Source organism: Temnothorax curvispinosus, unplaced genomic scaffold (genome assembly GCF_003070985.1).
Source record: "Temnothorax curvispinosus isolate PA1 unplaced genomic scaffold, ASM307098v1 QBEX01006980.1, whole genome shotgun sequence".
Classification (NCBI taxonomy): domain Eukaryota; kingdom Metazoa; phylum Arthropoda; class Insecta; order Hymenoptera; family Formicidae; genus Temnothorax; species Temnothorax curvispinosus.
The window spans coordinates 40,563-56,169 of NW_020216760.1; the positions used below are offsets into that span (position 1 = coordinate 40,563).

Here is a 15,607-nt window from a genome sequence, read left to right on the forward strand (position 1 = left end):
GCGAAATATCGAACTCAAGGTTGCGCAATCGGTGGTCATAAAAGTATCATCAAAGAGAGCCACATATTATCTACAAAATACTTTTAATCGTAATAATAATTAATAATATACAGATTGTAAATAACTAAACAATAATAAAATATGCTGTAACAAGTTCTTTCTCTTTCTCTCTCTCTCTTTCTTTATCACTCTCTCACACTCATACTTTCATTCTCATTCTCACTCTCTCTCTCCTTTTCTCCTTCTCAATGTCAAATTTCTTCTAGTTCCGCCCTCATGAAGGATCGAAACAATGAAGAAGGCACGGGCAGTATCGGATGGTGTTTCCTTTCGGTTTCATTATGCACCTTTCTCTCCCTCATACTTTTAACTTCGATTACCACCGCGACAACGAGAAGCTTTCGACAGCTTCTCGTTCATTCTCACTGCTTTGCCAAACCCAAAAGGATGGATAGGACAGGGAGGAGCACCATTTGAAGGACGTCTCGCTGAGTTCTTAGAGCCGTTTACACCGACAGCTTTTAGTTAACTAACTCCGGTTAGCAAACTCTCCATTCTCCATTCAGTTCTAGCTATAATCTAGATGAAGAAAGAGAATTTAATTGACCAAAGTTTGTTGTAACGGATGCTTGCCTAATTTACGTCTATTGCTTTTATTTTCTCTATTGCTTAACTCAAATATATTCACTGATTCTGTGCTCTTTCCCAAATCTTGCTATCATCCATAAATCAAAATTGACTGAAATATTATTTCTGGAAAAAAGCGACTCTGCTCAGACTCTTCAGAAATGTAGACGAAACTCGGTCTAGATTCCATCTCTGGAAGAGAAAGAGAGAGAGAGAGAGAGAGAGAGAGAGAGAGAGAAAGAGAGAGAGAGAGAGAGAGAAAGAGAGAGAGAGAGAGAGAGAGAGAGAGAGAGAGAGAGAGAGAGACAGACACACAGAATCATCATTCGTTTAATTGCAACCAATATCTGTAGGTTTAATTTGCGGAGGGAGAATGTAATTAACTATAGTTAGCTGACTGACGTCGATGTAAGCGGCTCTCTTTGTTCCAACGAGTCTCGGCGCGACACGATGTCTCGCGGAGGTATTTTGGAAAGAACACAGACGGCGATGACGCGTTAATAATAAACCTAATACGGTTCTTAAAGTCATTCCTAGTTTTCCTCTCGTTGCTTCCTTCGATGCCAAGAATGGCCAAGCCGTATGGCACCATGACAAAACTTCTAAGTCTCTCGATTATGCATGATTTTCTTTAGTTCGTCCTCTCTTAGCGCTTCCTTTCTCTCATTCCCCACCCCTCCTCTCTTTCTGCCTCTCTCTGTCAGGATACAGCGGACGTCATTAGCTCGTATATCGTCGTAATAAAAATTCTTAAACTTACAACCGTAATCATTATCTCTACTATACAAGCTGGCACTCGCCGCTGTGTACTCGCAATGTACTCCTTACACGCGCTATACGCTGGTAAATATTGCTTCTTCCTCGCAATGTCCGCGGAACCGACTCACGTGCCAGACTTCGATAAAAAAAACGTTAATCCTCGGACGCGTGTTCAGTTTATTTACACCTTTCTAAAAAAAAACATAACTGCCCCCGGAAACACCTCGAATATCAAAACGTTAAATAAATCCGCTCTAAGACGCAAGTTACGTTAAAAGCAAGACTCCCGCGCGTATACCTACTGACACACACGTTCTCGGAAAACATTCTATATATAACATGTACATAAAACAATTTCAAAATACTATACTCTTTACTACAGGTTTCCGAAATTTCGGTTTAAAGCATCCAAAAAATGCCTTAAGCTAAAAGTTTCCATCAAGATTCACTGTTAATCGTTATCAAAGGCAGTAAGAAATGTGCGTACAAAGTCGAGTATAGTTCCAATCAGGAAAAATCACCGCAGAAATTCGATCGTCCTTCGAAGGAACGTTCTACAGTCTATCGTGAATACCATGAACAACGTACAAAAGGACTATTACATTATTTTATCATCGATACGATAAAACGATCTAGCAATTCCGAAGAAACGCATCTGTGTGATTCCGTGTTAGCGTTCCAGAGAACGACAATGGCGCGCAAAGAGACAGTGGACATGGCGCGGTCCTACCTCCCTCAATCTCTCCTTCCCGTACCGTAATCATATCCGTCTATCACCCAGTACATAAGTAACCCTGTTTCCTCCAGCGATTCTCGAACTTGGATTCTCACTTACTCTTAGCTGCAAACAGTAACATTACAATCGCGATCGCTATTTCAATTATTCTCGATCTAGGAAATTATTAACAGTCTATTTCGGTCGCCAGGTGCGCAGAGAAAATCGCGAGGTCGTGGTAGTTGATTTACGACGACCCGACATCCCCGCTGACGTCGTTGTTGAGGGAAGCGGGGCATCAGATCGTGAGCGGAGTCTTTCTACAATCGTCAGTATTAGCGTCTTCCAGGATCACTTGCCCATACTGGCGTTCGCTGGCAATGTTGCTGATCGTTGTTGCACCGTTAAGTATGGCTTCAAGGTCGACCTTGTGGATTCCCTAAAAAGGAACGCGTCGTCACGTACATCTGTCGTTTGTTCGTACCGTTCGATAAAAAAACACAAGTAAAAAAAATCATCCGCATAGTCAAAGCCGTAGAAGCACCGAAAGCACGGTAACTAAATAATGTACAGATTGAAAGAGTGCAAGCTAATCTATTTCGTAACGAATGTCGAAAGCTGAAATTTCGAAATTTTGTGCGGTAGAACATCTACATGTGAACATGCTATCCTTAATCGATAAACATTTCGTTTCTCAACACACTTTTTCGATTTCACACACTTTTTGACCGCCCGATCAGTTTTAATCGTCACTCACAAATCAATTGTCATGCATTACACTAATATGTACACAAGTATATACAAGATCGGTATAGGAATAATTTTTCTTCCTTTCCGGCTGAACAAATTTTACGTCGTCTATTAATTGTGACTAATCTGGAAGATATTTTTCATGATGTAAGATAACATAGGTAGTAAGCACTTCCCAACAGTGATCGATCTGATTTAAAATTTAAAAATAAATTTACATGTTTAAATTATTACTAAACTATTACTACAAAATAAAAGAATAAATCTTGTTCGAATTATTAAAGTAAGTCGTCTCTATAAAAAATTCGAATCTTTGCACTGCGATTTTACATAATCGCTTAACGTTAAAGATGCGCAGTACATACATCCGTTGGTTTACTATTTCAATATTACGTGTAATGGGTCTCGCGCGACGATCGTCGAAAACGGGAAGTGTTGGAAACGAAAAGAGAAGGGGAGAAGTTGAAAGAAAAATCAAACGAGTCTAACCTCTCTACACCCACATCATGCGACGTCACAAAATAAGAGAGCTACTTAGTCCCCGCTCACGTCGAGCAGCAGCACGGCTACGCTACCTTGGCGAGACGCGCTGTCCCGTGCCGTCCACATGCGAGTTCGCCTTGTAGCCGCATTTCTGGACGCGCCTGGACAGCCGCGAGACCCAGTACTTCTGATCCTCGGGATTCGCCGCGAGCAGCAGTAACTCGCGGGCGCTGTTCGGGTCGTAGTGTAGCTTGCACGGGGCTATGGCATCTTCTTTCTTATCCAAATGTTCCTTGTGAACCTTAATGCGGCACCCTGTGCATAACGATGGCAGTTTGTTTTATATATTTACGTACAAAAACGCGAGAGCGACATATGTAGAAGTAAATAAACAATTATGACAGACACAATAATACGCACTTCGGCATTCGAGAGCCGGCGAAGGCCGAAACATGTGCCAGAGTTGCTTCGAACAAACTTCGCAGGTCGTCGGCATGTGATAAGATATCGACACGAACTCGTGGCCCTTCAGCGACTGAGTGCCGGGTTTATCTGTGAGCTGTGGTAAATCCACTCCAGGCAGTGTATTCCCCTCGTCACCAGGCCGCCTCGCTTCACCTTCACCAGCATAGAGTAACTGCATACGATATTAATTATTGAACAATAATTGAAGTACATAACGAATCTTTTAGATACCGAATTATTTTATTTATATGTGTGTTATGATAAATTTAAGTAAAATAAATATAATAAAATATAAACGAATATATAAAATGCACATAAAAAACCATATTAATGCCCATAGATGAAAATTACAAATTATTAAAACGCTAGGAGTTATAATTGAATAAATTGCGATATATGAACATTTGAATTTCTGATGATCCAAAGAATCGAGAAATATAGAGAGAAATATAGATACCTGAAATATTCTGGGTATATCTTTGGCATTGGCTCGGATAACATCACCCTGAGTAACAGATCTAACGTGGAAGACTTTATTCAAGTCTAATATCAAGACCGGGTCGGCGTTCAATTTGTCGTTTTCGCTATTGTAGAAGATTATCTTCTTGGAGGAAACAACGACGTATTGCTTCTTCCAACCGTGCCGCTTAATGTTCTGCTTATTTGGCACATTTAACCAGCCCTCTAATCTCATCACACCGTGCTCGGACAGGACCGAGTCCTCACCATCGTCGTTCTCTATAGACGAGACACTTGCAGTTTCTGAGTTGAGCGACGCGATTTTCATCTGCAGTGTCTCTATCTCCGAGTCTTTCGAGTCGAGTTCCATCTGCAGCCTCAGCTTCCCTTGATTTTCCTCCACGAGTTGCGCCTGAGGAAAAGGAAATTGTTTTCTTATTTACTCAAGTAATTCTATATACGGTTCTAACTCGGACACAAGCAATGATACGCCACTTACTTGCATATCCTGCAAATCCTTCTGCCACTTAGCTGACAGCTGAGAATACTTCTCCCTCTCTTGAGTGAGTTCTTGCTGCAGGCGCCTGCAATCTTTCTCCTTCTTCCTCAGATCCGCGGCGGACGCCTTATTCTTATTCTTCCCGCTTGACGAAAGGTCCTTCCGGTTCATGATCTCTGCCAACTTGTTGACCGCCTGCTGCTTCAACAATTGTTCGGTCTTCAGCTTGCTGCTCAGCTTCTCAATTTCCTCCACATTAGACTGCGCTTTACCGAGTTGGTCCTGCAATTCCTTATATCGCTTGCTCAAGTCTTCCTTCTCCTTCAGAGCCTGATCGACCGATTTCTTGAATTCACTCTCATTCTCCTTAAGTCTGTTTATAACCTGTTCTTTCGCGCTCAGCTCCTGGTGATGCTTGGTTACTCCATCTTTGTACTCCAGCTCTTTCATGGTTCTTTCTTTCTCCAAGTCCGCCACAGTCTCCTCGGCTATGGATCTGGCTAAAGCCTCGCTGTCACCGCGCGCCAAGGACAACTGCAGCTGATGCACAAGAGAGCTACGTTCTTCTTCCAATTCCTGCTGCAATCTCATTTTCTCATCCAACTCTTCGCGCAGCTCTTGCGTCTGTGTTTTGTACAGAGTCTGAAAAAGAGAAGGCAAAAACTATAACTCTCCTTGAAAATTTGAAATTACGGCAATTTTTCATAATGCATGTTTGAAACGTTAGTTTTCATTCATATTCCTTTATTGTCAGATAACAACTAAAATCATATGGAAGGCAAACTTTTGTTATTTACCGAGAAATAAGCTTCAGCTTCCAATTGCTCCTGCAATTCTTTTGTCTGTAGCTGATCGATGTTTCTTTGTGTCTTCAAGTGATGTAACTCCTCGTCTATTTGCCGCTTAGCTTCTCTCAACTGAGCAACCTCTCCGACCAATTGTTGCTCGCGAGCGCGAAGCCTGCCAGCTTCGGACGTTTGCTGGCCTAAGTCGGTCTGCAGAACGTTTCTTTTCTGTTGCTCCTGCTCAACTTGGCCCTGCAGAACCTTGACTTTTTCCATCTCTTGCCTGTGCTCACCCTCTAATTTCTGCAATCGTTGCTGTATCTGTCTGTAATCGACAGAGAGCATTGACGTCTGACGTTCCTTTTCCTGCGCAAGTAATTCCGCACGTTGTCTTCCACTTTTCTCCTCGTTCAGTTTTGCTTGTAGAGCTATTTAATAAATCAACATGCACAATATAAATAACGGTGCAATGCACTTGCTTAAATTCATAGATAGATATTAGAATAAATACGTACGTAAATATATATGCCGTTACAAAAATACGCAGCAATAAGATAAATGAGAAGACAAGTAAAGGATTAGTATGATGAGAAAAATTCAATTTTTATATACATATAAAATTACGTAATTTATTACAGAAAGAAAGGTGTATATATTCGCGAATTACATATATTACCTTTGAAAATTCCATTCTTTTGTCCTGCATCACATCGACAAAATAAAATGTCGACATTATAAAACTTTATAAAAAATACAATGCCTCTATTTCCGTGTAAAACATGAAGCAAGTACCTTTAACAACTTCCAGATTGGCCTCCTCCTTGGAAAGAATGCGCGAACGCTCCGTTTCTTGATGTGCCACAACTTCCTGATTGTACCTGGCTTGCGCGGCTTTCAGTTCCAAAGTTAAACTAGCAGCTTCTTTCTCCAATGCGGAAACCCTTTCGGTTAGTTGCCTATTGTCCAGAGTCGCCTTCTCCTCTTTCTCATGGCTGCGCTCTAACTCGAGATGCAAGGTAGAAAGACGAGTCTCCAATTCCGCCGTTAACAATGACGCTTGCGATCTCGAACTACGTTCCTTGGAAAGTTGGCCCTGTAAAAAGTCAAATAAACATTTTATGTAAAAAAAAAACTTATCTTTGAAACATTTTTTAATTTTAAATTTCAAAAACTATTCTATAAATATTGAAAATTAATGTAATTGTGTAAATACTTATAATTTTTCGAAAATTTACAATAAATTTATAGATACTTATAACATACAAATTTCGAAAATGCCCACACACACACACACATCCAGAAATTATTTAAAATTTCTTTCTTACAATTAACGAGGAAATAAGAAGAAACTAGATTATACCTGAAGAGTGGCAACTTCTTGCTGCAAGTTATCACGCTGCGCTTGCAGCTGAGCTCTGGCAACTTGCAACTCGTTCGCCATTTGCTCGGAGGCTTGGCGCGCCACGGTAATCTCCGTCGCTTGCTTGCGCAATCTCACAACAGTTTCCGTTTCTCTCTCCAATTTGCATTGCATCTCTTTGATTTGCTTCTCCAATGATGTCACTCGCTCGGACGTCTGCTGGGAATTGCTAACATCTCGCGCCCGTCTCGTCTGCTCCTCGTCAAACTTTTTCTTCACCTCCACCAGCAGCGACTCCGCCTTGCGACGAGTCTCCGTCTCGTGCTCCACTCTGCGTTGCGCCTCCTTATAGTTGTGCCTGAGCAATGTCAGCTCCTTATCCGCCCTGCCAACTTCCTCGCGTAGCTCAGCCTCTCGACACGCCATCGCATCCAATTGCGCGTTCAGTGCTTTCTGCCTCGACTCCATCGTTTCTACTTGCCGCCTCTCACGTTCCAGCAAATTCTCTAGCTGCGAGATCTTCACATCGTCAGTAGTACCATTGTTGACATGATTCTCGAGACCGTCCACAGATTCCTTGCCGTAAGAAACCATTAACTGGTAATCACCTGAGTAAGTGAACCCGATAAAGGGCAGATGATTCCCAGAAAAAGCTTTGGGTACTGGAAAACTCTCCTCCGGCCCGTCCTCCTTGTCGACATCGTCGAAATTGCTGGTGTCGTCATCACCGGAAAGCTCGGGCACCACCGGCGGCACGCATTCTCTCAGATTGTCGAAGGTCCACTGATCATTCTTGAAAAACGGATGGCTTTTGATTTCGTCGACGCCGTTGCGACCCAGGCGCTTCGTCCTATCGGTGAGGAAACCGCATATCAAGTTCTTCGCTGAGTGAGATATCTCAACGTTTTGAGGAAAGTATAGCGAATTCCTATGGTCCATGATCTTCGAATACGTCCCGACCAGGGAGTCGGCGAAGAACGGTGTATCGCCAAACAACATCTCGTACAGAAAGACACCCACGGACCACCAGTCGCATTCACGACCGTATACTCCTTCTCCACCTTGAGACTGCAGAACCTCTGGAGATATGTAATCGGGAGTACCGACCGCGGTATCGGACCGCACTAAACCGTCCTGCAAAGCAGACAATTAAGCGTCAGAGAAAAATTTTAACTAGAAAAAGAGAGTTTATATGACACTTTCAAAATCTTTTCTTAGAAATGTTTAACCGCGAATTAATAATTCAGGTATTTATCTTGTTTCAACAAGTCCCAAGAACGCTTACATAAAATGTTCTCTATTAAGATTTCATCGTCCGAGTTATTTCGTGTTAGACGTCGAAAGTGAGAAATAAAAATAGGAGATCGGACTTACAACATCCATCCTCATGCACGTGCCAAAGTCGGCGAGCTTCAAATGACCGTGCCTGTCGAGCAACATGTTGTCCGGCTTCACATCTCTATGAACGAAACCCATATTATGTATCGCGTCCAACGCGAGCACCACCTCGGCACAGTAAAATTTTGCCCATTTCTCCGGCACCTCGTAATTCGACATCAAGTTGACGAGATCCCCGCCCGGCATGTAATCCATCACCATGTAGAGATACTTCTGGTCTTGGAACGCAAAGTGGAGCTGGACTATCCACGGGGAGTTCGCGTGAGCCATTATATCCCTCTCTTCCCAAAAGAATGCGGAATCCGACCTCTTGATCTAAACACGATAAGGTAAAAGCCAGATTAGAGGAAAATATTTACATACGCGGCAAGTAAATGGAAACGGACGTGTGAGTCTCACCATTTCAAATTTACTAAGTAATTTCATAGCGTAAACTTTTTGCGTAGATTTGTGTCTAACCAGCTGCACCTCTCCGAACGCGCCGCGGCCGATTACTTTTATCAAAGTAAAATCGTCCGTGCGCATTCGCATTTTATAAATCTCTTGGGCTACGGAGTCATCTGCAAGAACGGTAAACGGATTATTACTAATCTCGGTGTAGCGCGGCTATTACAGCTTCCAAAAGAATGGCTATCGTGTTTACGATAAACATTGGGACGGTACTCACATCTATTCATATAAGCTTCTATATTTTTCATACGTTTCACGCTCGCGTGATCGCAATCTGTTACCAGGGCCTGAACCGTGTCCAACAAGCAGTCGATATTTGTGACGCTTCTCGGATCCCTTATTTTCTCCTCCAAGGTCCGCAGGCGTCTCCGCCTGTCCTCGTCGCACACCGCATCCATCTCTCCTTACAGGAGCTTGGACTACTGTGCCTCAACAACGTACTGTTTCTGTCGCATTAAAGACTATCGAAACGCAAGGCTAAATGCAGCATTGACTCGGGCGAGGAGTACCTGTGACGCCCGATGGACGCTCCATACTTTCTAAACAAACAAACGTTATAAATATAAATACACAAACGTCAAAGATCTCTCTATAGATAATTACATAAACAATACATAAAATTATAAATTGCAAAATGGTATTGCCAAGGCTCCCTTTACACGCTAGTGGCTAGTGGCGCAAAAATATTTCACAAACATCGCGAGAGGTACGAAAACGGATAATGCGCGGCGCGTTTACGCGACTTGGCAATATTTTCGGTTCTTATGTAATACAAGATATATGAAAGGAACACAACGTTACGACGGCATCGCGGCGCCAAGGTAAAACAAACAAATAGGAACTGCGTTACTCCATACCGCGTAGACGTTCGCGGACCCCCATGGCGCATACGGGTGTCCACGTAAACGTAGCCTCGGAATTGAGCTCGCGACAATAAGGACGTCCGTCGGCGGCGAGACGCGGAGCACAACGAAATATGCAGCGTATCGCTCGACGGACAGTGACTCAGCCGCGCGTAATTTACAAGCGCGCGCGACAAAGCGAGCGCGACCCCCCGACGTCTTCCTCGCGCGGTCGCCCCGCGCGAGAGAGGTTACGTCAACGACGGCGGTTTCGCGACACGGCGACACGTCGTCGTCGAGCGTGTCAAAAGCGCGACACGCGCGCGGCGCGCGCGAGCCTCGCCCGTTCCCTTCCGAGTCGAAGTCGAAAGAGAGCCACGCGGACGTCACGGATGACGCTCGCGCGCGCGTCTCCACTCTCCCGAGGAAAACTTCGGTCACGCGGGGGGCGGGGGGGAGGAACGGAACCTCCGCCTCCGCCAAGGTGCCCCGGGGAACGTCCCGGGCGTATGTACCGCCCGGCGCGGCGCGCGTATACGTACGTACACATACCTCACCGACGTCACCCTACGTCCCGTCGCTGGCGGGCGCTGTCATCCGGACCGCGAGGAATCCCCGGGAGGCACTGGAGGCAGGCGCATTATTCCGCGCGGCGCACGGACGGCGTACGACGCGTACAGCTGAGCCGTGCGTGCGCCATTCGGCCGATTCACAACGGTCGTCGAACGTCGAGAAGCCACCGAAAGAGAATCCGCCTGCGCCTCTCTCTCTCTTTCTTTCTTTCCCACCCGCTTGTCGGCTTCCTACTTACTCCGTCTCTGTCCCTCTCTCTCTTCTGCTCTCTTCCCGTGCGCCTACGGGCCCCTCGCGAGTAAATCGAAGTAACGCGCGCCGTTTTCCGCGCGCGTACGAGAGACAGAGATCCGGATTTCGGCGACGTCGACGGGTCCGCGGGCCCCGGACGCACGCACACACCCCACGTTTCACGTTCACGGCACTTCCGCGGCTTCGAACCCTCGCCTCTCTCTCTCCGCGCCCGCGGGGGACTATCGATCGCCGCGGTGAACGTGTTCGGTTCGGTCTGAAATCAGCCGGAGAGGAGGCTTTGCGCGTTACCGCTATAGCGGCGGAGGAGGACAGGGAGGAGAGAGGGGGAGAGGAGGAGGGCGCGCACTGGCACACGTCGTGTCGTGGAGAATCGTCGAGATTCGAGAACGGAGCAGCGCGGCACGGAGCAAGCGTCAACCGCTTCGAAAAGCGTCGGCTGGCGTCGGCCGTCGGCACGGGCGACTCCGGCGACTCCGGCGACTAGGAGGGGTTGGAGGGGAGGGGAGAGATCGAGCCTCGAACTCGAAAAGGTGAGTAGTGGTGGTGGTGGGAAGGGAATTCTCTTCTCTCTCCTCTCTCGGTCTAAGACCAAGATGGCGTAGCGTTCTACGCTACGACGACGCGCGAGCATCGGTGAGCATCGGAAAGCGACGCGGCGACCGTTCCTCTCCCCCTTGGCTGTCACCTCGCGAATGTGTTTATAGCGCTGTATTTATAGCGCTAACGCGTATCCCAATAGGAAATAGGTGAGTGTACGCTGGTAACGTCATCGAGTACGTACACGCGCGAGCGCGCGTGGGCCGCTTCCTCTGGCACGTGAGCCGATTCTATTCTCTCCCCTGATTTTTGACTTCTCTCCGTTCTCGCGTTGCAGAGCTCCGGAGTACATGTAACGCGAAGATGAGTGTACCCCCCTGCGACTGGCAGATCAGCAAGCAGAAGCTGTCGGAGCGCGGCCAGCATCTGCTGGAGACCGGGCAATGGTCCGACTGCAACTTCATCGTCGGCCAGGAGCCCCAGCAGCAGACGCTCAAAGGGCACAAACTGTTCCTGGCCATGTCCAGTCCGGTCTTCGAAGCTATGTTCTTCGGCGGCATGGCGGAGAAGAACGATCCGATACCGATAAGGGACGTTCAGCCAGAGGCGTTCAAAGCCTTACTGGAGTACATATATACGGACAAGGTCGAGCTGGGTTCCTTCGAATTGGCCTGCGAATTGTGCTACTGCGCCAAGAAGTACATGCTACCGTCTTTAGTAGAGGAGTGCACAAAGTACCTGTGGTCTGATCTCTCGCCGAAGAAAGCTTGTAGAGCGTACGAGTTTGCCAAGCTCTTCGAGGAACCTGTGCTGATGGACAAATGCCTGCAGATCATACACACCAGGACGGACGAGGTGCTGAAGGAGTCCAGCTGGGAGGACGTCGAGCTCGGGACGCTTCTCAAGGTCTTGGATCAGGACGCTCTGCAGATCAGCTCGGAGATTGAGTTATTTAGCGCGCTGGAACGATGGGCCAAAGCGGAATGCTCTAGAAAGTCTCTCGATCCGACCAATGGAAAGTCACTCAAGTCCGTCATTGGAAATGCCCTCCTAAAGATCAGGTTTCTGAGCTTGACGCCGCAGGAATTTGCGGAGGGTCCCGGTATGTCACCGCTGGTCACGAAAGACGAGGCTTTGGCTATACTGATGAACATCCTGTGTACCGGCAACAAGACACCTATGCCCGAAGGTTTCTGCACTAATTCCAACAGCAGGGCAAAACTGGTCAAGCAACCTCATCCCGCAGTTTTCGGTTCCACGAATACAGGAGTAAGTTATTTATGGCCCCTCCACGCGGGACGTAGAAACGCTTGCTGTGCGGCAAGGGCAAGGAGCAACGCGGTAGCCAATCGAAGTCAAGGCTATGACGCCAACTTCTGCCGCGCGGCAAACGTTACCGCGTCCCATGTACAGGAGCCATTAGACTTTAGACGATTCTGCTTGCGATCTTCCATATCCATGACGATTTTCTTCTATGTTTTGATTCAGTTTTTTCTCTTATTAATTTTGATTACATGTTTTTTTTTATGTCACATCTTCAGTCACCACTCTTTGGTCAATCAGTATATAATCTGAGATATGATTGGCCCTATACCCTTTGGCCCTGGCCCTCCAGTTTATCGAGCGGTAGCCCAAGGGCTACCAATGAAAGTCAAGGCTATGACTTCTGTCGCATGGAGCTATTAAAGATACGAGATAGTATTGATCGATATCTTACCGATCTTGCCGCCTTCGATTTCCCCGCTTATGAAGCGCTATTAAAGATACGAGATAATATTGATCTCGCCGTATTGTCTTCGATAATCCGCGGTAGCGATCAATACCCAGATAACGTGCATGATGCATAAGACGTCATAAAGATACCTTTAAGACAACTAAGATATCTTAACATATCTTTAAGATATCTCTTAGATATCTGCAAGACCTCAATGTTTACTGGGTAGAGTATATACTTGCCCGCATGCTTTCCGGCAGCTTGCGCAAGAACGAAAATGCGCAGAACTCACTCTGTTAAGGAGGGTCCACATTATCGAGCAAAACCGCGAGCCGAACTTCGCCGCGAACCGATCATGCGTCCACATTATCGAGCCGAACCGCGAGCCGAACTTCGTTGCGAGCCGATCATGCGTCCACATTGTCGAGCCGACGGGCTCGCACGAGGCTCGCGAACCTCGAATCGAACATCAGTGCGAACCATCGCGTACTCATTCCACGAATCTGCAAGGATTTTGATGATACGCGGTTTGGCTCGCAGTGTCCCACCAAAAGTCGGTATTTCGACGAAACATCAAAAGATGCTTTTTATGATCAGATTATACGCTTTGTCGGGTGGTAGACTGGTAGTTAAGCTTCGATCTAGACAAATAATGACAAAAAACAAAAAATGAACTATGAAAGAAAACGTGAGTAATTGCCCAGTCGCTGTATTTGATTCTATCCACGTATGTGCAGTCTACACGACTACTGATAGACAAAATGGAATGGTCTGATAAAAAATGTTTAAAATTAAATAGTGATTATAAGCAGAAAAGATTATTATATACGGGACGCTAAAAATCCCGAACATTATAACAATTAAAAAAATGCATATTTATATTTACAATCGTATTTTTAATGTTGCAATATATATTATAAATTTATTGCGTATTTATCATAGATTTAGAGTATGTTTATGCAATATTAAATATAGTTGGTACCACTCTAAATATAGTTTTATGGTTTGAAAAGGAATTGCTTTGAATACAAGAAAATAATAAAAGCACGCATATGTATACACATATTTAGTCGTCTTTTCCTGTTCTCATACTTTTTTTATAAGAAGAAATAAGTAAAGAACTCGAATGTGATAGTGACATGTGCAAAAAAAAGATGACGACATTATTGGCATCTCTGCAAAGAGAAAAAGCAAAAATAAAAAAAGTATGGAAACAGGAAAAGGTGAGTGAATATATGTATATGTGCTTTTATTATTTTCCTGTATTCAAAACTTAATTCCTTTTCAAACCATAAAACAAAATTTAGAATTAATATTGCATAAACATACTCTAAACCTGTGATAAATACGCAATAAATTTATAATATATATATTGCAATGTTAAAAAATACGATTGTAAATATAAATATGCATTTTGCATACATGTATTAAGAATTTATATAAATTTTATTATAAATTTCAATACGAGATTTGACTTCAAAAAATTTTAACTCATGTTCGCGGTTCGCGATGGAGTTCGATTTGAGGTTCGTCTGCAAGTTCTGCTCGAGGTTCGGTTCGGGACTCGGTTCGCGGTTTGGCTCGATAATGTGGACCCTCCTTTACGAGTCGCCCTCGGAGTTCGGAGTCACACCACCCAGATAGTCATATGTCAGCATATTGTCTGCACAATAACGAAATTTTAAATTGAAAATGGTTGCATAGATATTCAAAAATGCGTCCTCATATGACGCGAATGTTATCAGCAAATGAAAGAGGTCTTCTGATGCTGTAAAAATTGCAGCAATATGCTGTTCATTTTGTCAGAAACAGCGCAATGGATTCGACATTATTGGAGCAATAAGAAATGACCATGTTGACCAAAATCAAAATAATAACCGATAATACTAAAATAACATTGTGTTAAAATAAGAAAAATAATTAACAAATCGTAACATATTGCATGAGTAATTAATTTAATTTGTAGGGAATGACTGCGCATGGGAATCATCGGAAACTGGTCATAGGCCTCGGCCTCGCAAAAGCCACAACACGACCAGAGAGAAGCATGAGAAACACAATAACGACGGTTTTCGTGGGATTTCGCCACTGACGTTTACTAGGCTCGTGCTTCTCTCTGGCATGACACGTCGGGCGGATTCACTAAGGCCCGGTCTACAATCAGTCGTATGTCGGAGTCGGATGTCGCAACCAGAGAGAAGAATGAGAGACGACACGGCCTGGTTTTAGGTGATCCGCGAACGCGATACGCCCTCTGGGATCGACGTAAAACGTGCACATGAACTACGTAGCCACCGTCCACGTTTGGGCCACGGGGTAACACATACGTGCACGATTTAGGTTGCGTTCCGTGCTAATGTCGGTAACGCAAAGTTATTGATTTTTCGTTATGTGAGCGAGCGAGAAGGTATAAGAGTGAGCGAGATGACAATAAGAGCGAGCGAGACAGTAATTGGAGTGAGCGAGATGAGAATAACACATGCAGAAGGCTCGGGGGTGGGGATCTGATCGAGGATCGAGCATCGAGTCTTTTCCTTGCGCGCCGTTGTTCTTACCTCGAAAAAAAAAAAAAAGTGGTAGTATTATTACATCGAAAAAACCTAAGTAACAAGTGGTAGACGTAATCTTTATATCTCAAAAAATCTTGAAAAAATCTAAGCAGTAGTATCTTTATTTCCGAAAAATTATAACCCTGTGATACACATCACAAAATTATGTTACCTTATCAAAAAGAAGAGTCGCGCTTTAAGTGATCTATTACAATTACAAAAAAGAAATGATATCTCTTTAAATTACAGCGCCAATTACAGAGAGAACATATATATTGTCTCAAAAAATAATTGTTGCACTACTTCGAAAAATCTTTACATTGTGTCAATTAGAAAATAATGTATGATAACAATTTTATAAGATTAAAAAATTTTATTTAAATTTAA

General features: G+C 44.6%; 2 protein-coding genes across 6 annotated transcripts in view; one reads left to right on the plus strand and one right to left on the minus strand.

Moving 5' to 3' along the window:
* Positions 1-20: 20 nt before the first annotated feature.
* On the minus strand, positions 21-10,825 carry LOC112456568 (rho-associated protein kinase 2). Of its 3 annotated transcripts, none has more exons than XM_025019204.1 (13): positions 10,145-10,234; positions 8,968-9,289; positions 8,700-8,860; positions 8,277-8,615; positions 6,903-8,036; positions 6,335-6,635; positions 6,219-6,242; positions 5,555-5,961; positions 4,758-5,399; positions 4,257-4,670; positions 3,755-3,971; positions 3,427-3,649; positions 21-2,540 (listed from the first exon to the last, which is right to left on the minus strand). In XM_025019204.1, the coding sequence occupies exons 2-13, from the start codon at positions 9,146-9,148 to the stop codon at positions 2,453-2,455; spliced, it is 4,131 nt and encodes a 1,376-aa protein (XP_024874972.1). In that variant the 5' UTR covers positions 9,149-9,289; positions 10,145-10,234; the 3' UTR covers positions 21-2,452. The 3 variants fall into 3 exon arrangements, with proteins under 3 accessions (XP_024874972.1, XP_024874973.1, XP_024874974.1); XM_025019205.1 differs by lacking the exon at positions 10,145-10,234 and adding an exon at positions 9,608-9,921; XM_025019206.1 differs by lacking the exon at positions 6,219-6,242 and having other exon boundaries at positions 5,555-5,970; positions 10,145-10,825.
* Positions 10,826-10,857: 32 nt separating this feature from the next.
* LOC112456569 (BTB/POZ domain-containing protein 1) overlaps positions 10,858-15,607 on the plus strand; it is an 8,140-nt gene continuing 3,390 nt past the window's right edge. For 2 of the 3 annotated variants that reach the window (XM_025019207.1, XM_025019209.1), the window contains exons 1-2: positions 10,957-11,166; positions 11,295-12,226. In XM_025019207.1, the coding sequence (XP_024874975.1) occupies positions 11,321-12,226 (906 nt within the window). In that variant the 5' untranslated portion in view covers positions 10,957-11,166; positions 11,295-11,320. The other variant, XM_025019208.1, reaches the window with a different exon arrangement.

Bases quoted from the DNA above. Each gene is read 5' to 3' on its own strand.
- LOC112456568 (XM_025019204.1), bottom strand. From the start codon at position 9,148: ATGGATGCGGTGTGCGACGAGGACAGGCGGAGACGCCTGCGGACCTTG. The intron at 4,671-4,757 runs GTAAGTGGCGTA...CCTTTTCCTCAG, and splicing joins AGGATTTGCAGGATATGCAA to GCGCAACTCGTGGAGGAAAA. The intron at 3,972-4,256 runs GTATCTATATTT...TATCGTATGCAG, and splicing joins ATATACCCAGAATATTTCAG to TTACTCTATGCTGGTGAAGG.